Source organism: Salvia hispanica, chromosome 6, assembly GCF_029641045.1.
Source record: "Salvia hispanica isolate PSC_SH4W2 chromosome 6, Shi_PSC_v1, whole genome shotgun sequence".
Classification (NCBI taxonomy): Eukaryota; Viridiplantae; Streptophyta; class Magnoliopsida; order Lamiales; family Lamiaceae; genus Salvia; species Salvia hispanica.
The window spans coordinates 18419371-18439956 of NC_142697.1; the positions used below are offsets into that span (position 1 = coordinate 18419371).

The 20586-nt window shown below is 35.6% G+C and overlaps 2 protein-coding genes across 5 annotated transcripts; one reads left to right on the plus strand and one right to left on the minus strand.

Annotated features, from left to right (window-relative positions):
• The first annotated feature begins 3349 nt into the window (after positions 1-3349).
• LOC125205444 (uncharacterized) lies at positions 3350-11612 on the plus strand. 4 transcript variants are annotated; one of them, XM_048104375.2, is made up of 28 exons: positions 3350-3603; positions 3709-3850; positions 3983-4119; positions 4866-4988; positions 5093-5236; positions 5368-6023; positions 6179-6300; positions 6381-6472; positions 6561-6627; positions 6709-6774; positions 6849-6897; positions 7214-7365; positions 7465-7535; positions 7647-7823; positions 7927-7995; positions 8154-8255; positions 8337-8426; positions 8560-8635; positions 8722-8818; positions 8927-8996; positions 9093-9272; positions 9373-9495; positions 9585-9668; positions 9757-9941; positions 10021-10159; positions 10271-10330; positions 10493-10597; positions 11124-11612. In XM_048104375.2, the coding sequence occupies exons 1-28, from the start codon at positions 3517-3519 to the stop codon at positions 11235-11237; spliced, it is 3579 nt and encodes a 1192-aa protein (XP_047960332.2). In that variant the 5' UTR covers positions 3350-3516; the 3' UTR covers positions 11238-11612. The 4 variants fall into 4 exon arrangements, with proteins under 4 accessions (XP_047960332.2, XP_047960329.2, XP_047960330.2 ...); XM_048104372.2 differs by having other exon boundaries at positions 6561-6774; XM_048104373.2 differs by having other exon boundaries at positions 3995-4119; positions 6561-6774.
• A 5357-nt stretch (positions 11613-16969) lies between these two features.
• Positions 16970-19819, minus strand: LOC125207245 (uncharacterized protein OsI_027940-like). The gene is made up of 6 exons (XM_048106508.2): positions 19661-19819; positions 18455-18641; positions 18113-18266; positions 17974-18014; positions 17668-17884; positions 16970-17270 (listed from the first exon to the last, which is right to left on the minus strand). The coding sequence occupies exons 1-6, from the start codon at positions 19663-19665 to the stop codon at positions 17185-17187; spliced, it is 690 nt and encodes a 229-aa protein (XP_047962465.1). The 5' UTR covers positions 19666-19819; the 3' UTR covers positions 16970-17184.
• Positions 19820-20586: the final 767 nt, after the last annotated feature.

Below are 20586 nucleotides of genomic sequence, written 5' to 3' on the forward strand. Positions count from 1 at the left end.
AGTTGAAAATAAATAATGAGAATTAACTCATTTCAGTTTTATGGAGCTCAGGTTAGTTTTGGGTCAAGCATACTTGCTGGTTGTGTGTGTTTTTTTGAGCAATAAATTTAAGCCTACCCGGTTGAATTGAAATCAGAATGGCCTTTCATCTTGAACTTACATTTTCATAAGGTGGGCCTTCCTTATTAATCAAAACCAATTTTCTTTTGGATCCTTAACATTTCCTTCCAATATCGGCTAAGCCTAATAATTTAATTGGAAATAAAAAAGTTTATTAAAGTAGCCTAAAGTTGAAACATTAAATATGGGCTAGGAGTGAAGTTGAGTATGCTATATGTGGGCAATGATTATTGACAAGGTATTAACATGTTTCCAACTAATTAAACCATGATCATTATTAAGTCCACGCAATCAACATAACTAAAAATCCATGCATAATTGGTATTCATAACTTTCCACTTGAGGCGAGCATGCATTTTCATTAAAAGTGCACACACGGATGTCCGGTTATGTAGAGCTCGACTTCTCATCATTTTCGAAGAAGCACATGATTAACTTCTTTTATTTATAAATGTTGATTTCTTTACTTTTATCTGCATTTTAAAATTCACACTTTTACCTATGTTTTATATTAAAAAGAATTGACCTAGAGATATTGAAGAAATGCTCTAACTTCTTAGGATGAAGCGAGTATTTTTACACCACCAACGTTTCAAAAGTGTCTTTATTGTTGGTGGTTCAACTATAAAAGTGTCTTAGGACGAAGTGAGTATTTTAAAATATTGTTGGTAATAAAATTTTCAAACTGACACTGCAATCTTTTACAATAGATAGTCAAAGTTTATATAGGTAGTGAAACGTGTCATACTATTGAAAATCATAGAATTTATCAAAAAAACTATTGGAAATCATAGATGAGATATATATTTGCTCTGTCCCACAATAAGATTCTCTTTTTGAATTTTGGTTCATCCGAGAGCATCCGCAATAGCGGAAGTCAGGTAGGACTAGCGGGATGTCCGCGGGGGTGTTTGCAGCAATAGCGGACGTCAGGTAGGACGACAGGTAGAACGTCCCGAAGTAGGATGAGCTTTCGTCCACGCCCGAAACCGGACATCTGTGCTCTTGTCTGCTGTTGCGCGGATAGGACGTCCCAATTTTTTTTTTTAATTTATTTATTTATTTATACTCAATATTTACAACTCATTGCATTTCATTTTTTGTATATTTGATAAATACCAACAATTAAAATGAATTAATCGTATATTTCAATTTATTTTATTAGCTAGGGCGTCGGCTAGTCCTAGTGCTAGGCTATTATTGTGCAATGAGATGTCCTAGTGATGTGACAGTGTAGTGGGGTGTCCTAGTGACGTGACAAGAGGTGTTTTTGGGATGTTTTAGTGCTAGGCTATTGGGATGTCCGTCCTACGGTGGATGCTCTTAGTAAGAGTCTCTTTTCACTTTTACTAAATGAAAATAGGTCTCATAAGTAACTAACTCATTGCACTCACACTCATTATAAAATTAATATTTTTTTCATCCCAAGATAGTTGAGTCATATTTTGTTACAGGGATATAAAAATATTGTTTCAACTACCTTGGGACGAAGAGGGATATAAAAGTGGAACACATATTTCACTAACTTTTTATAATATTTTTTTTATATTTCTTAATACTCGTGTCGAGTCAACTATAAACTCATATTGTATGATGAAGATATTATTTATATATATAAAGATCTACAAATCACAAGTTTTGCTCAAACATTGTGCACATTTAAGAAAAATCTTGATATAAAATTAAACTTTCACTTTATAAAAAATATGTCTCCCTTTTTTTAGTCTATCTCTACGAAGATGAAATAATTTTATCTCTATTTTTTTTTCTACTTAATACACAAAATAATTTTACATAAAAATCACATGACATTCAAAATTTATGACATCTTTATTGGGATAAATAGGGTATTTTGTAATTCTTAGAATTACAAATTATAAAGAAAAGTAAAAATAAATAAAAATCTAGAAAGTAAAATTGAAGTATTGGACGTGTGAAGGAATGACTTAAAATGAAAAGGTATATATAAATTTAATGGTTGAATATTATTTCCTCCGTCCCATAAGAATATGCACTCTTTCCTTTTTAGTCCGTCCCATAAGAATATGCACATTCCAATTTTAGAAACTCTTTTATCTCTAATAAGGTGAGACCCATTCCCTACTAACAATATTTTAATTATTTTTTCTCTATACCCCTCTCTTACTTTATCAATTTTGCATTAAAACCCGTATCGAATCCAAAGTGCATATTCTTTGGGCACGGAAGGAGTATTCAATATTTTGTCATAGACTCCATATTCAGTTAATATACTGTAACTACAACCTCGTATAAATGAATGTGTCACTCTACACTGGCTTCATATAAAAATACTCCCTCTATTCCCTCTATTCCATAGTAATGGAGGCAAAACTTTTCGGCACGGAGATTAAGAAAAATTGTGTTAGGTGAGTTAAGTAAAGAAAGAACAAAATGGAAAATGAAAAAGGCAGAGAGATGAATAGAGAAAAAAGTAAAAGAGAGTAAAGTAGGTGTGGAAAAATGTGTTGATTTTTACTAAAAAAGGAAATGACTCTATTGAACGTACCAAAATGGCAAAATGACTCTATTACTATGGAACGGAGGAAGTATATCACAGTGTTAACTTAACGATAACGAAGATGTTAGGTGACAGTCATTTCTAATTGGCGTGACATGCATGTGAAAATGTCGTTTTATGTTGACTTTCTATACTCACAAGAAAATATGGCATATACTATTTAACTCGGCTGTGACGAGTATCAAATTTAAGTTTGTGCGGAAAATTACTTCGTAAATATGGCAAATGTTATTTAACTCGGCCGTGACAGAGTGTCAATTTAAAAGTGGTGAGGAAAATTATCCTGTTACGTCATTTTTTTTCCGTCTTTAAAATATAGAAATATATATTTATGTTACTGTTACTTTATGTTCAATATATTTTATAAAATACATTTGAATTAAAATTAAAATCTAATTAAAAGTTCATGAGTTACCAAGTAATTGTTGACTCTAAATTAAAACCAAGCCACCCTACACTAACCCAATACCTAACCATTATTAACACACACCACACACTGTAGAGCCTTAAATTCACTAAAACCGTTCTCTCCTAATCCCCGCCCTTTCAACACCCACAATTTTTTTAATATAATCATAAAAATAATCGATTTCTTGCTTTTTCTGTCATAAATTGCATAAAGAATTAACTACTCCGTTATTACAAAAGAAGATTGCCTATATATATACAATCCATTTCCCGCAATCATTCACTTTTTCATCTCCCCTCACTCTCATTTCTTTCCTTTCTCTCTCTAGCTTGCACATAATATAGTACTAGTAACTTTTTGTCTTGGTGGAGGGAGGATTTTTATAAATTCTCGATTGAAATTCATCATTTTTGAGGTTTGTGTTCGTTGAATTTTTGGATCAGAGGCTATGGTGGAGACGAGGCGAAGTTCTTCTGGCGCCAAGCACGCACTCAGTGATCCCTCACCTGCTCCGACCAACGCCAAGCGATCCAAGGTTGAATCTTTAATTTTTTCCCCCTTCTTCCCTTTTGGGATTTTTGGTGATCCGTTTGATTGTTTCCTGTGCTTGATGGCGGTTTTGAATTCTGTGTGCATGCAGGCTGCGGAGGCGCCCGTGGATGATTCGTTGGCGGCAAAGGAAGTAGCGGGCGCTGCTCCGGCGAAGGATTCAGCGGCTGGATCGGCTGATCTGTCTGGAGGCGGCGGCGGGAAGCAGCCGGATGACGTGGCGGCGGCTGAAGGTGATGATTCCTCTCTTTTCTTTCCTTCTTTTTACATGACTTAGAGTTCTTTGCATGTGGTGGGATTTTAGCTCGTTTAGGGGTTTTGGTGAATTCTCGAAAATTTACTTGTGTTTTGTTGGTAATTGTTAGCGGTGGCTGCAGGTTCCAATCTAGATACTGATAAAGGGAATTCGATTTTGATGCCTGCAAATCGCGGGCGGAAGCGGCAGCTGAAATCTAATGAAGCTGGAGATGCATGGGGAAAACTCCTATCTCAATGTTCACAGGTGTTTTGTGTGTGTTATTTATCTTGTGAATGAAGTATGGTTACAAAGATTCTTGATGTAATTGCAATATGAATTGAGAAAAAAAGATTTTTTCTGTAGGTGCAATATGTAGTACTACTATTGTAGGGGTCTACGAAAGTAGGCATGTTTTTTATGGGATGGAGGGAGTATGTTATTCTGCAACGGCCGGGTCCCTGTAGAATGGGATTCACAACAAATATGTTGTTTTGGTTGTTTCTTATAGGCATTTGTAGTGGATTGTTCCTATTGTCATTTTCTACTGTTAATGTTTACTGACTTTTGTCTGTCGGATTATGTCCAAGTCTGAAATTTGACGTCTGGTAATGTAAAAGCAGGGTCTTTGGAAAAATAGAGATCTCTATCTGATGTCGTTGAATGGTGAAAGTACCCCTTTCTGTATATTAGGTCATGGAAAGAACTTTATTTATCTCAATATGGAATTGGAAACTGTCTATGTCCATTGAAAGTAGTATGCGTTATATGCTCAAAAGTTGAACTTGGGCTGGTCCTTTATTGGAAGTGATGGATGCAAGACAATGTTGTTTGTCTCATGCTGATAAGTGAGGTTTAAGTGGTATATTTTTTTTTGGAATCAGTGTTGCTAAGCTTTGTGCCCGACTAGTTAAAGTTTAACAAGTCCATCAATGAGGGTTTAGTTACACTCTTGTTTATAGCAGATTAGCAGTTCTCTATCTTAATTTGTATGGTGCAATTTTCCCATCCAGAACTCCCATGTTGTTATGCATCGCCCTACTTTCAGTGTTGGTCAAGGCCGCCATTGTGACTTGTGGGTTGGGGATCCAACAGTCAGTAAGCTGTTGTGTTATCTGAAGCACGTTGAGTCTGAGGTATGTTGTGATTCTTTGTTAACGTGGTAACTAGGGCACGGATTCCTATTATCATGCTTCCTGATTATATACTTGTTTTTTTACACCTTTATCCAAATTCACAGGGAGGGGAGTCAGTTACATTGCTTGAAATCATTGGGAAAAACGGAGCTGTCCATGTAAATGGAAAGGCTTATTTCAGAGATTCCACTATCCCTTTAAATGGAGGTGATGAGGTGGTCTTTAGCTCCTTAAATAAACATGCTTATGTATCCTATCACAACATAATTTTGTTCTATTTCTGTGGTGTTGCAATTGTAGTTTTTTCGCCATATTGTTCATTCTGGTTGGTAGAATATAGCAACTACTGTACCTGTTTATTTCCTTCACATATTACTAGATTTTCCAACTTCTTGACAACACTGGTGAATTGACAACTACCGTGCCGCCTTCGGTAAGCATATTAGAAGCTCATGGTGGATCTACTAGTGGATTACATATTGAAGCTACATCAGGTGAAACTTCTACAGTTTCTGTTGCGTCAACTCTGGCCTCACTCTCGCATCTCACTAATGAATTGTCTCTCATTCCACCATCTTCTCGGAATGGTGAGGATGTGCAACAAGGGTCTGAAATACCATCAGTGCCTTCTGCTTGCGAAGTGTCAGACAATTGTATTATTGACACTGAAATGAAAGGTGCCCCTGCCTGTAATGACGATGTTTCTGGAGCAGTTATTCAGAGTGCTGGTGCTCCATCTTCTGAAATTGCCAATGATAACTTGAACAATGATGCTCAAAATGGGAAGATTGTAGGCGAAAACAATGACTTAGGACCCGTTTTACATTTTTTAGCAGGTCCATCAGCTTCTGACTTTAAGACAGGACTATCAAGAATTCGTGATATGCATAGCAGAGGCAGAGATCTGTTGAAGTGTCCTCGGCCTGCCATTCCACAGTCATCAAAAAGAGAAAAAATCAAAGAGTGCATACAGCAAGGATTAATAGATGTGGAAGATCTGGATGTTTCGTTTGAGAAATTTCCTTATTATCTAAGGTATACGTCAATATGTCAATAAACTGCAGAGATCTTGGTTATTATGTACTACGATACTTTTACCACTGATAGACTTGCAGCCATTTTAAATAACTAGGGTTGATTATCCATTTACTATGTCGGATGCTTACTTCAGTGCTTGTTTTCCTCGACAGCGAGACCACTAAGAATGTGCTCATTGCTTCGGCATACGTACATTTGAAGTGTAGCAATTTGGGAAAGCTTTCTTTAGAGCTCCCGACAGTAAGCCCAAGAATCTTGCTGTCAGGTCCAGAAGGTAATATATCTCCTTGCTTTGAGTATGTTTCTTCCTTGTTTTTTTTATCTTGACCATCACATTATGTATTTTCTTCACAGGTTCGGAAATATTACAGGAGACGTTGACTAAGGCGCTAGCTAAATTTTTTGGCGTGAGGCTCCTTATAGTTGATACAATTGCATTATACGGTGTAAGTTTCCACTATAAATATTTTGGAAAGAAAAAGTGTCTTTTTTTGCAATGAAATTTTCTCATTTGTGAACTAAAAATTTGTTTAGGGGCCAATAACTAAGGAAGTTGATTCCCTAAAAGAAAGTCCAAAGCCTGAGAGAGCTAGTGTGTTTGGTAAGCAAACTACTGCTGCTGTACACTTTAAGAAACCAGCGTCATATGTGGATGCTAATATCACTGGGGGTTCTGCTATAGCCTCTCCTGTGCAGCCTAAGTGTGAAGCATCTACTGCCACGTCAAAGAGCTACACTTTCAGAAAAGGTATGCTCAAAGCTTTTTCCCCAAATTTAGGTTTTGGATTCCTTATGTTAAGTGGTAAAAGTGGACTTTGACAGGTGATAGAGTAAAGTTTTTGGGCGTTTCCCCCAGTCAAATTCAAATTAGGTAAAGTATGGAAATCTGTTCAAATTTGCCGATGATGTATATCTCTGATTAATGTTTCTGTCTCATGTACTCGTGAAGTGTCCTGTCATTTTATTGGATGTTGGTTGCATGAAATTGCACAATTTACACAAATTATTAATCGAAATATCCCCTTCTGATGTCACCTCATGTTTGAATATATCTGCAAAATTATGAGACTAATTATGAGAATGCAGGGTTGACGATCTGTACCAATTGTTTGGCATGATAGTATTGATGTGTTGTGACTTGTGATTTATCATCATTTGTATGTGAGACAGCATATGCTCTTGTGCAGAGGGGGTCCAACTTATGGTTCCAGGGGTAGGGTGGTTCTTACATTTGAAGGAAACGGCTATTCTAAAATTGGGGTTAGATTCGATAGACCAGTTCCCGAAGGTAATGATCTCGGGGGACTCTGTGAAGAAGGTCATGGTTTCTTTTGTTCTGGTAATACTTGCTCAACTGGTTTCTGTTATCATGTCTTATTTATCTTCCGTACCTTGAATGTGTGAAGTTGTAATTGTGATTATTTTTCTTCATGTGCAGCTGTCTCCCTAAGTCTTGAAATCCCTAATGGTGATGACATTGATGAGTTTGCCATTACTGAGCTCTTTGAGGTAAACTTTGTTGCTATGCAAAATTTGAAGTATTTAGCACTAGAATGCATTCTTTTATGTTGCATAACTGTGGTTGTCAATAATATTGTACATATATCATAATTTTTTTAGGTTGCTTCCAAGGAAAGTAGAAGGGGGGGCTCTTTAATTATGTTTGTCAAAGACATCGAGAAATCAGTGATAGGGAATCTGGAGGCCTATACAGTCTTTAAAATGAAGCTCGAAGCTTTGCCAGAAAATGTTGTTGTGATAGCTTCACATACTCAGGCGGACACCCGAAAGGACAAAGTGTGTGATAATCTTTAATTTGGTATTTTTACATAAAAACACATGCACACAGATACTTTTGTTTATATAATTTAATGACTGCAATTCACATTTTTTAATTTAGCCTCAACCTGGTGGATTTCTTGTAACAAAATTATCCAACCAAACAGCACTCTTCGACCTTGCTTTCGGGGTATGTGTTAAATGAACTTTGTGTCCTTATTCTGTGTTAATATTTTTAAGTTGCATGCAATTTTGCCTTCAATGGAGAACAGTTTTTGATGTGTTCGCATTTCCCCTCTGTCGAGCTGTTAAACTTCTCTTCACAAAACACATTTTATTTTTTGATAGGATCATTATAATAGATTGCAAGAGAAAAATAAAGAGGCCTTAAAAAGTATGAAGCAGCTCAGTCGTCTTTTCCCAAACAAAGTGACAATACAGATTCCCCAGGTAATCATGATTGTTGGCTTCCATATGATGCTACGTTGGTTATTTCAAGAGAAAGTACTGACTGCTACTCAAATATGACAGGATGAAGCAATGCAGAAAGACTGGAAACAAAAGCTAGATCGTGATGTCGAGACGACAAAATCACAGTCAAATATTGCCCTTTTCCGCTCGGTTAGTCTCACCGTTCCTTTATTCTTTCATATGTATGTCTTTTGACTTTGCTGCAATATTGATACTTGAACAGACTTTTTTGTATTCTTTCTTGGCTTAGTATTTTGTTTCTCCCTTTCTTATAAAATTTCAGGTTCTAAGTCGGAGTAGTCTTGTTTGCCCTGATTTGGAAACATTATGCGTTAAAGATCAAGCTTTGTCTGGTGAAGGTCAGTTATAACTTCACTTCAAATCTCTAAATAAAGTGCGTCATTTTCAATTGGAAAATCCTTGATTCTTGTTTAAATGGTGATAGATGTGGAAAGAGCTGTTGGCTGGGGTTATGCTCATTATTTCATGAACAACATTCTACCAACATTCATTGATAAAAAAATAGTTATTTCAAGTGCAAGGTAAATATGTCTCTACTATTCCTGTTGCCACTGTAAGGAGCCCGAGAATAGGATTTGGTTTGGGATTAGAGTCTCAGCAAGTACTATTCTTTTTGCACTATATTGCAGTATCAAATATGGGCTCGACATTCTAAAAGCCATCCGAGATGAGAACAATAGTTTGAAGAAATCTCTCAAGGTGAAGTTTGGAGTTTTCTCTTTATGTTTGTTGTAAATTGAACTGTTTCGCGTAACATGGTAGTATGGTACATGAAAATAACTTTTTGTGTTTCAGGATGTGGCTACTGAGAATGAATTCGAGAAAAGGATTCTTGCTGAGGTCATTCCACCTGGTGATATTGGAGTCAGTTTTGACGACATTGGAGCGTTGGAAAATGTGAAGGAAACATTGAAGGAATTAGTGATGCTACCTCTGCAAAGGCCAGAACTGTTCAACAAAGGACAACTTAGAAAAGTAAATGTGTTTTGTGCTTAAAGCATAGGAAGAAATGAGCCTTCTTCTTTTCACTTTTTATAAAATAGTTATGTATTTGTACTAACTATGTCGCTGACAGCCTTGTAAGGGAATATTGCTCTTTGGGCCCCCCGGTACAGGTAAAACAATGCTTGCAAAAGCTGTTGCAACGGAAGCTGGTGCTAACTTCATCAATATATCCATGTCTAGCATCACGTCAAAGGTAAGGTTTTCGCTAGTCCTTGAATGATTCTTAGTCATTCTCCTTTATTTTTCCTTATATGTTGCTGATAGTAATTACTTTGCACTCAGTGGTTTGGTGAAGGGGAGAAATACGTGAAAGCAGTCTTCTCCTTGGCCAGCAAAATATCACCTAGTGTTATTTTTGTTGATGAGGTCGGTCAAAATCTCTTTTATTTATTGTTGTTGTGATATCATTTAATTATGGTCTTCTTGATAAATATTCTCATATACGTCGTCATAGGTTGACAGTATGCTAGGGAGACGGGAAACCCCGGGAGAACATGAAGCAATGCGTAAAATGAAAAATGAATTTATGGTTAACTGGGACGGCTTGCGTACAAAGGATAAGGAACGGGTGTTGGTACTTGCAGCAACAAACAGGCCTTTTGATCTAGATGAGGCAGTAATCAGGAGGCTTCCCAGGAGGTGATACAAACAATATTTCAATTATCTAAACGAGAAAACACTTCTGTCAGTTCTTTTGATCTATTTATAATTTGAGCAGGTTGATGGTCAGTCTGCCCGATGCTCAAAATAGGGAAAAAATCTTAAAGGTGATATTAGCCACAGAAGAGCTAGCTCCTGATGTGGATCTTGAAGCAGTTGCGAAAATGACCGAGGGGTATTCAGGAAGTGATCTAAAGGTTTGTTTGTGTTTCCTCTTAAGTCCGAAATATTTTTTCGGTTTTGGCTTGTAATCTTGTCAAAATTCTTTTTCTGACTTCATTCATTGGGGAAATGTGTCTGTTTCTTAGAATCTTTGTGTGGCAGCTGCACATTACCCGATAAGACAGATTTTGGAGAAGGAGAAGAAGGTATATTGGCTTTATTAGAACTTTCTTCCCACTTTCTGTATTTTCTATGCGTTAGATATAAAGAATCGCTTTGTTGCTTCTGAACTGTTTGTTGTTTTGATGGCTAGCATTGTATGTCATATTGGTTGTCACTTACAATAGAAGTACTGTTCAATATTGTAGGATAAAGCTTTGGCACTAGCAGAGAACAGACCAATGCCTTCATTGCATAGCAGTTCAGACATTCGGTGCTTGAGTATGGATGACTTCAAACACGCACATGAACAGGTACATATACAATACAAAACGATGAAATAAATACCATATCTATGCTCTGATGTTGAACGTTCCCGAATAACTTTTTTCCAAAGTATAAGCTACAAAAGCTTGTTCACGAACTCCTTAACTTGCAGATGCGTTGGTTGTCTTAAACTTGAATTTTCTTCCATTTGTACTTGCCTCGAGTATCTCTTCTCGCATATTGTTTTTTGGTTCCCTTTTTATTTGTACTCTTTATCTAATGATTAAACTGCATAAAACACAAAAAGGTTTCAATTCATTGAGATTTTCAAACTTCGAAGTATTCATGGCTTTCATTTTCTTTCTTTCACATCACATCTTGAATGCAGTTGTCTTACTGTAACTTATTTTTCAAAATTTGGAAGTATGGAAAGATACATAATCTTGTTTTCTTGCCTTCGAGTAGGTAATTTTGTTTAGTGTAAATGCTCCTAGATGCAGATTGTATGATTTACTTTTCATTCCCTTGAAATGATAATGAATAATAACATTGGTGTATTGGATGGAAATGTAGGTATGTGCAAGTGTTGCATCAGAATCACGAAACATGAACGAGCTTCAACAGTGGAACGAACTATACGGGGAAGGTGGATCGAGGAAAAAGGCTTCATTTAGCTACTTCATGTAGAGGGGGAGATAGAGGAGCTGTATAGTATATTACATCCAGGCGGGTTCTTTTTTTTTCTTTTTTTTTTTTCCTTTGAATGAGTCGGGGTGCTGCTGCGCACATGAAAATCGGATCACAGGTTCGCATGACCTATAAAACCTCAGCATTGTGCATTAGTTCATGAGTAATTTTGTCATCACCAGATAAGAAACTGTTGTATTCTACAGATTTTTCCTTCTTCATGATTGATTGTCTGTATATTATTGTTGAATACAATAAATATATTCCAAATTTACATCTCTTCCAATGTCATCCCAAGTAATTGGTGGGACTGGAGGAGGTGTTGGCGTTGAAAATATGGATTAAATGTGGAGTGTTTCCCAGTTTTTAATTAAATGCCTAGCAGCCTTTGTTTTGATACCTTATTTTCTTGCATTTGTGCGTTTGTATTTGAGTTTCTCTTTGGATGAATTTAGATCCCTCTTGATACGATGGAATGGAATAAGAAAAGAATGTAACGAACTACATTCTGTTCTCTTTGCTTGAGTAATGCTTCATCCATTCTATAAGAGTATAAACTACATTCTGTTCTCTTTGCTTGAGTAATGCTTCATCCATTCTATAAGAGTATAAACGGGCACGGATTTTAATACATAATTGGTAAAGTAAATTGGGGTAGAAAGAAAAAATAATTACAATATTGTTAGTGGAGAATGAGTTTCACTTCACTAAAAAGAAAAGAAGATTTTTTTTTTAAAAATTAGAAAATGCATACTCTTATGAGATGGAGTAAAAAGAAAATATATACTACTCTTTCCGTCCCATTATATGTGAAATATTTCTTTTTGGGCACAAGTTTTTAGGTAGTGGTGTTTAGTTAAATGAAGAGAGAATAAAATATGGGAACAAAGTAGAAGAGAGAATAAAGTAAGAGAGAGATAGAGTGTTGTTTTTTGCACGACCTAAAAACGAATACGTCTCACTTATAATGGGACGATGAAGTACATTAGAAATTATCACAATAAAATATGAGTAGTAATTTCTTTTCTTCAATTACGGATACATTTTAAGAGCGTTTCGGTGGAGGAGCTTGACCCACGATGCCGGGGAGGCGGAGCATGGTGGTGATGATGGGGAGGACCCGAGGAGGAGCATGATGGTGGTGCTTGGGGGGAGGAGCATGACGGCGGTGGTGCTTTGGAGAAGGAGCATGGTGGCAATGTAGAGGAGGAGGAGCATGGTGGTGGTCCTGGGGAGGAAGAGCATAGCGACGATGATTTCTTGGTTCACCATGGCTTTGAGGAGAAGGAGCATGACAACCACGGCAGTGGCTATGGTGGTAGCTCTTGAACGACTCTATATTCGATAACATCTCATTATCTTCATTGTTTTCATTTGTATTTGAATCTAAAATTGATGTACTTTTGTCTAAATCACGGGCTAGAGATGGAGTCATCACAAGAATCAAGAACTCAAGAAGAACTAAGACAGAAAATGTATGAGACATTTTGTTTCATAGATATTTTTTATGAGAAAATAGAAAAATGCTTATGATATTTTATAGTGGATGAGAATAGTACTAATAATATTCCAGTTTGTGGGTCAATAATATTAAATGCATATCATAAGAATTTTGCTTTCCATTTATATGAAGCAAATACCAAGATTTTAAAAAATTATAGAAAATGCTTGACCATTTATTTGACTTAGCTAGTCTTTATTGTACATTTTCTAACTTTTTCGTACAAAAAATCTTCACAACTTAAGTAAGAAAACATTAATTACTATTGATTTACATTCGAATTTTCTAAAAAATAATTACTCTCATAAAGTATTTTAAATATTTATTTTGATATGCACAGAATAAGATGCAATATGGATCACACAAATTAAGTATTTTAGGATAAATTACAAAGACATAAATAGTTTAAAAAATTGATTTTCAGTAAGAAATAAAATAATATAAGTAAACTAATAAAATTTAGAAGAAAAGAAAGTTGGATTAGCAAATTACAAAAAAGTATATTATTCTCATTAAGAATTGAATCATGGGCCTTTTGGTTCAATTTGTAATCTGAAATAGTAAAAGAAAATATTATACTCCGAATAGACTATCAAAGTATTTTCCAACTTGACTATAAAGAGCAAATAGGTTCTCCAGATAGTCCGAGAGTTCATTTTCTAGTTTGCTTAATTCTTGAAATGATGTCTTTGAATATTGAGATTGATTTTATTATGAATATGAGTAGCTAATTATATTTTTAGGATTGTGATGATAATACCTAGCTCTAGTAAATAGTTTGAATATCCTTGTGCTTATTTACATTAATTTGAGTCAGTGTTTGTAGTTGGCTTTGCTATAATATTCGGAAAATAGTAGCTTAGCTTGAATTAAAGGATAATCAACATCTAGATTAATCACATTAGAAAGAAGTGACATCTTATGTGAGGGTTTTGATCTTAGGAACTATTGGGTGTTAGACTTGAAGCATTTAAAGGGGACTTCGTGTTAGAGTTTAATCCATAGGTTAGGTGCACTCGGGAAATGGCTAGTTTACTATAGTGATCGTCTAACAATTCTAGAGACATATAAAATAGAGGTTATGAATTGATTAATTCGAAAGTATATCTTTGTTATTGGATCCTACAATTATACCTTCCACCATATCTTACATTAGTTTTTATTGAATCATTTTATCATCTTAGAATTTAGTAAAACAAAACTCTTCTAAATCATCTAAATTGTGAATGATCCTAACTTCAGTAATTAAGTTAGCCAAATAATCTCTGTGGATATGACACTCTTACCTTTCCCAACACTACAATAGCCTCGTACACTTGCAGTAATATCTTTTAAATTAAAGGTGAGTCATTGTGTAGCATTTACTACTGACTGAAAAATTTATGCACTATTTGTTAATTTAGAATTTAAAAAGAAAGGTAATTGTTAGATAGCACATAGTTCATTAGTTTGTTTTTAGTTCATGAACATTTTCTTTGCATATGTTTGACACTCTGAATTAATCATAACACAGAATTTTATAAAATTAACTAAATGAGTACAAACTAATAATGAACTCTAAGATATCCTAACAATAATGACCTTGTTCTGCATTTAAAATTAGTATTGCATACAACACAATCATGTGTATATATATATATATATATATATATATATATATATATATATAATATTACTATATTAAAATTTTTACTTCAATGATGTTACCAATAACACTATGTTTAATAATCATAAATATGAAGTATATCTCATATACTAATTTCTTTTCGTCAACAACGAATACATTTTAAAAGCTTTCTGGTAGAGGAGCATGGTGGCCATGCTTCGGAGGAGGAGCATGATTGTAATGTTGGGGAGGAGGAGCGTGGTGGCCGTGTTTGGGAGGAGGAGCGTGGTGACGATGTTGGGGAGGAGGAGCATGGTGATGTGGAGGAGTATGGTGGTGATGTTGGGGAGGAGGAGCATGGTGATGTGGAGGAGTATGGTGGTGATGTTGGGGAGGAGGAGCATGATTTTGGTGCTTGGGAGGTGGAGCATGGTGGCGATGTTGGGGAGGAGGAGCAAGGAGGCGATGCTTGGGACGAGGAGCATGATTGTAATGTAGGGGTGGAGGAGCATGGTGGTGGGGCTCAGGAATAGGTGCATGGCGGCGATGTTGGGGAGGAGGATTATGGTGGCGAGGCTTAGATGGAGAGTAATGGTGGTGCTCGGGAGGAGGAGGATTGTGGTGGTGTTGGGGAGGAGGAGCATGGCGGTGATGGTTTCTTGGTTCGCCATGGCTTTGTGGAGAAGGAGCATGACTATGGTGATGACTCTTGAGCGACTCTATACTTCATAACATTTCATTATCTTCATTGTTTTCATTTGTATTAGAATCAAAGAACGATGTATTTTCATCTAAATGACGAGTTAGAGATGGAGTCACCACAAGAATCAATAATCCAATAAGAACAAAGATAGAAAATGTACTAAACATTTTGTTAGATAATTATTTTTTATGAGACAACCCAACAATGCTTGTGATATTTTACAGTGGATGAAAATAGTAGTACTAACAATAGTTCAGTTTGTGGGTCAATAATATTATATGCAAATACTAAGAATTTCGCTTTCCAATTATACTAAAGCAAATACCAAGATTTTAAAAAATTCTAGAAATACTTGACCATTTATTTGACTTAGCCTTCACTCTACATTACTGGGCTTGATTAACTTTGAATATTTTCGTATAAAAACTCGTCACAACTTTAAAGTAAGAAAATACATTACCATAGATTTACTTTCGAATGTTTGAAAAAATAATTATTTTCAGATATTGTTATTTATATATATAACAAAACAAAGTCCATCCGATTTATCAAAAGAAATGTACATGTTTCAAATGATAATACTATATTCTTCAAGTATTTTTATGTACATGTTTCAAATGATAATACTATATTCTTCAAGCATTTAAAAATTCATTTTATTATGCATAGAATAAGATGCAATATGGATCACAAATATTAAGCAAATTAGAATTAGTAAATACATAAATTGGAGTATATTAAAATTGATTTTCACTAAGAAATAAAACTTAGAAAATAATATATAAGTATATTAGTAAAAATTTAGAAGAAAAGAAAGATGGATTAACAAAATTGAAATAAAAAAATATTACTAAGAATTGCATGGACCTCTTTGTTTGTAGCCTAATATACTCGCAGTCATTAGATTATTTTATTAGATCTTTTAAGGAGTACAAGTTTTTGCACCATCTTATTTTCTTAAAGAGTACAAGTTTTTGCACGATCTTATTTTCTTAAAAATTCCCAAGTGAAGTCTTGGAATTTGATCTTGTTTTTAATGAACCAAATCGATTACGGAACGACATAAAACATTGGAATTTACTCTTACTCGTTAAATCTTTTGAAGAGTGCCCGAGCCATGAAAGTAAGCAAGTCTTTGGTTATTTGATGACATTGGAGATGTCCTCGCAATTACAACAATAATATCTTCAGCTACTTGATTGTACTTGTTCTGATTCTTCCACACGCAATGTACATCGATCGTTCAATTACGATCACTCTAAATATGCAGTCTGTTTTTTGTGTTGAATTGATGTCGTTGGGCCTAACATTTTTTTTGGCCCCATGGACATCTAAATATGTCGTGGTAGTAAGTGATATACACTTTTTGGTTACACACTTTAATTTATGCAAAATCAAAATCGACAAAAAAAGGTTTGATATTAAAGCTTAATTATTTTTGAAATAAAAAATAGTCCCTCTCTCAATCCCTTAAAAAAGACCAATTTGCCAATTTGGAATGTTCCTTAAAAATAGACCAATATTATTTAGGGAGCCTTTTTTTCTCTCTATTGAGATGAGTCTCATCCTCCAATAACAATACTCCAATAAATTTTTTCCATCTCTCTTAACGAGGGACGGAAAAAAGTGGTAAAATAGAACTCTTAACGGGAACGGATGAGTAACTACTAATGTACTCTTTCAAAATAAATGGCATTTGATGGCCACTGTGGCTTTTCCATTTTGAAAAATAAATCTATCACAGCCTCGTCCAAAAGCAAATATAGACTTTTGCAGTTATGTTTTAATGATGAAAAGGAACATTGATCAAACATTAATTTCCTTGAAGACACCATATTCTCACCGTTACAAAATGTTCAAATTGTTGCTACTTTTGGCTTGAATCTTCACTAGTAATAAAATAAAAAGGGAGAACCATAACATAGGCTTAAAAATACAACACAGATTGGATGGAAATATTTCTCTGCCCAGAGTACAATAAAATAAAATTAAAATTAAAATTAAAATTGGTTCAGTACTATAAAAATTCAGGCAAAGAAGCCATTACTCTCGCAGAAAGCACACCTACGCAATGTTTCACTAAATAAAAGTTGGAAACCCAAGCGGAAAACATACGCAGTCTGTATCACATCCTCATTCATGAGCTCGGTAAGGGTTCTGCTTTATCCTTCAATGATTCTGCTTCTGCCTTGGGAACTGCCTCCCCCTCTGGTTTTGTCACCTCTGTCAAAATATGGGTAACTTGTTATGAATGGAAAAAAAAAATTGAGTACCAAATGCTAAGAAACATGAGAACCAACCAAGAGCTATAAAACCTATATCTCACACATTAAGAAGCTCAGTAAGAAGATGCCTTTTGATGACACAGCCAAAGAAAACTGAGCATCAAAGACTATTGGAAGAAAATGCCAACTCCACATGCTTTGACGTATACACAATTGAGAAAATCAAAACAGATGGTGTTGAAAAGGGGGAAAAAGTCTAAAACCCAAGAAAATAACAAAATAAGAATATCATTCCACAAGAGTAGTGAACTCAAATTCATTGGCAGGGCTAAGCGATCGACAGATTTTATAAGCAAACAAACTTTGTAGACAAACAAAAACTAAAGAACAAGTACCTTCATCGTCACTGTCATCGAAGTCATTTCCCATAGCATCATCTCCGATGCCACCCATTCCGCCCATGCCACCCATTCCAGCCAAGGCGCTCATATCCATGCCGCCCATTCCACCCATGCCACCCATTCCAGCCAAGGCGCTCATATCCATGCCGCCCATTCCACCCATGCCACCCATGCCTCCCATGCCTCCCATGCCACCCATATCACCAAATTTCTGTAGGAGATGACAAAGAGGAAAAATATTAAGAGGGACAAAAAAATGCAGACCATAAATCATCATACAAGAAGTAGAAATATACTTACCGAGAAATCCATTCCACCTAAATCTAAGTCTGACGGCGCACCTGATCAAAGGGCATGATAGAGATAGATCAATTACATATAGTAGAGTAAATGAAACTTCGCATTTCATTGCCAAATATAATAAATTAAAAAATTATACCAGCATCATCATCTTCATCTACCCATTTGTCCCAATCTACTTTCACGTAGTGAGGTGTCTTCTCATTTCCACGCAACAACTTTGTCCACCATTTCTTCTCAGCTTTCTCCAATACACAGACAATGCTGCGCACACCTATGTTTATCTTGCACTCCTACAGAGTGCGAACATTCGGTAACTATTATCAGTCAAGTAAAAAGGAAAGCTCCAGTATATAACAGTGGTTGGATAATCATCAGATGACTATCAAGTAGCTCCAACTTCTGGCAACTAAACTACAGAGTTCTTATCATTGGCTGTGTTTATACACATAATGTAAAAAAGAGACTTCTGGCAACTCACCTCTACATTGATCTTATCGAGTAGCTCCAACTTGAGTTCATAGAGGTTACTGTCAGTCCCAGCAGCGGCAGAAAATGTAAATGTACCATCAGGGTCAACATTGACCTTAGGGTCTTTCGCATCTGCCAGAAGCACTGTGAGATAGATCTTGTCCTCCCTTTCGGCCCACTTCACTTCAGGGTGACGGCTACAATGTAGAATATGTTTTAGCTAGTGGCTCAATCCAACACAACAAGAATACCAAGAAAGCAATTATCATATTAGACATGAAATTTTGAAAAATCCAGTTAGTAAAATGCAATTATCAATATCATTTGACCAATAAGTTTCACAAAATTATATGCAGCACGTAGTTCCATCATTTTCTGGTGTACAGCGCAAATATAATACAACATCCCACATAGAGTAAATGCCACTAAATAAAACAAAATAAAATTTTGTTAGCTAACCTACATAAAGCAACAGGTTAGAGGCAGTAATTGAGCGTAAAACATTATCACGAAAAACTAAGAAAGCGATTATCATACTTAGACATAAAATTTTGAAAAATCCAGTTAGTAAAATGCAATTATCAATACCATTTGACCAATTAGTTTCACAAAATTATATGCAGCATGTAGTTCCATCAACAAGTGCGCAACACCAACATGTAACTCATTCCTGAAAACAAACACCCGTTCCAACATATTTTCTAGTTGCCTCATTTCCTAGACAGAACATATACTACAAACTCAGCAGAGAAAAAAAGTAACCTGCAGCATCACAGATACACTCGTGTACAGGCAAATATAATACAACATCCAACATAGAGTAAATGCCACTAAATAAAACAAAATAAAATTTTGTTAGCTAACCTACATAAAGCAACAGGTTAGAGGCAGTAAAGAGCGTAAAACATTATCACGAAAAACTAAAAAGTTCAATAAAACCGACCTAGACATTGTCGCCTCTTAACTTTCATAAATCGAACGATAATGAATTCAATTTTCTCGTAATCAAACGCTCAAATAAATAGATAAAAAATAGCTAAATCCAACCCACCATGTCCTTCAAAAATCGAACGCAGTATCAAAAACAAAACAAAAAAAGAAACAAATAAGAATGCGAAGTAAACAAAAAAAAGCTACACAATTCGATTACAACGATCAGTATCAAAACGATAAGAAAACAAAAAGTAGTAAACTTTTAACGAAGAACAATTCAGACCTCATATTCGAATCTGAGAGAGATAGTAGAAACCCTAGAGAGGAAGAAATGGAGAGTGAGAGAGTAAAGAGAAGTAGATGCCCTGCTCCCAAGTCTCCTCCTTTTAAACCCTCGAATCGAATTAATTTTGGAAGCCCTCACACGTGAATCTTTTTATCACACTCTAAATCTTGATAAATGTAAATATTTATCAACGGTAAAATGTGGGCGGCCCATACATATATCTCTTTGGGCTTTTTTTGCTTTCGTAATCTATTAAAATAATTATTGTTCAAGTTCATATACTCATGAATTTTATTTTAAATGTTTTACATGTTAGTTGTCCGACTTAGAGCATCTACAATAGGAAGGACTTCCCCACAAACTAGCACTAGTACTACCTAAAAACACCTTCTGCCACGTCACTAAGATTTCCCACATCATTGCCACATCACTAAGACTTCCCACTGCACAATAGTGGACTAGCACTAGGACATCCCGACAACACAAATTCACATTCTATATGCGGAATTAAATATGGAATTAAAATTTCAGCACGAATACGGAGAAAATGCAAACATTTTATATAAATAAAAAACATACATAATTTTAAAAAGTACATAGTTAAATTTAAAAAAAATTACATAGTTCACAAAGAAAAAAAACATCCCAGGGCTTCGACACGTGGCCCCCTCTCACTCCTCGTCGTCCCCTAGGCCAATCGCAGTGGCATCAGAGTCCCTAGATGCTCCCGCCCCAGATGCTCCCGCACCGTCGATGGGTGGCATCCCCAAATCACGCCTCATCAAGTCGATGACTCCCTGCAGCATCTCCTTGTGTATGGGGTCATCCGTCGTTCTCCACTCCTTTATGGTTTCTATTATGTTCGTATGATGCTGGGTCATCGCTATACGGGAATCTCAGCGGATGGCTGGGCTGCTGTAGGG

Excerpts from the sequence above, each read along its gene's own strand:
- LOC125207245 (XM_048106508.2), bottom strand. Across the intron at positions 18,267-18,454 it reads TCGATAAGATCAATGTAGAG|GAGTGCAAGATAAACATAGG; the intron begins GTGAGTTGCCAG and ends CGCACTCTGTAG. Across the intron at positions 18,015-18,112 it reads AGATGAAGATGATGATGCTG|GTGCGCCGTCAGACTTAGAT; the intron begins GTATAATTTTTT and ends CCCTTTGATCAG.
- LOC125205444 (XM_048104372.2), top strand. The coding sequence starts at position 3,517 with ATGGTGGAGACGAGGCGAAGTTCTTCTGGCGCCAAGCACGCACTCAGT. Across the intron at positions 3,604-3,708 it reads CCAACGCCAAGCGATCCAAG|GCTGCGGAGGCGCCCGTGGA; the intron begins GTTGAATCTTTA and ends GTGTGCATGCAG. Across the intron at positions 3,851-3,982 it reads TGACGTGGCGGCGGCTGAAG|CGGTGGCTGCAGGTTCCAAT; the intron begins GTGATGATTCCT and ends GGTAATTGTTAG.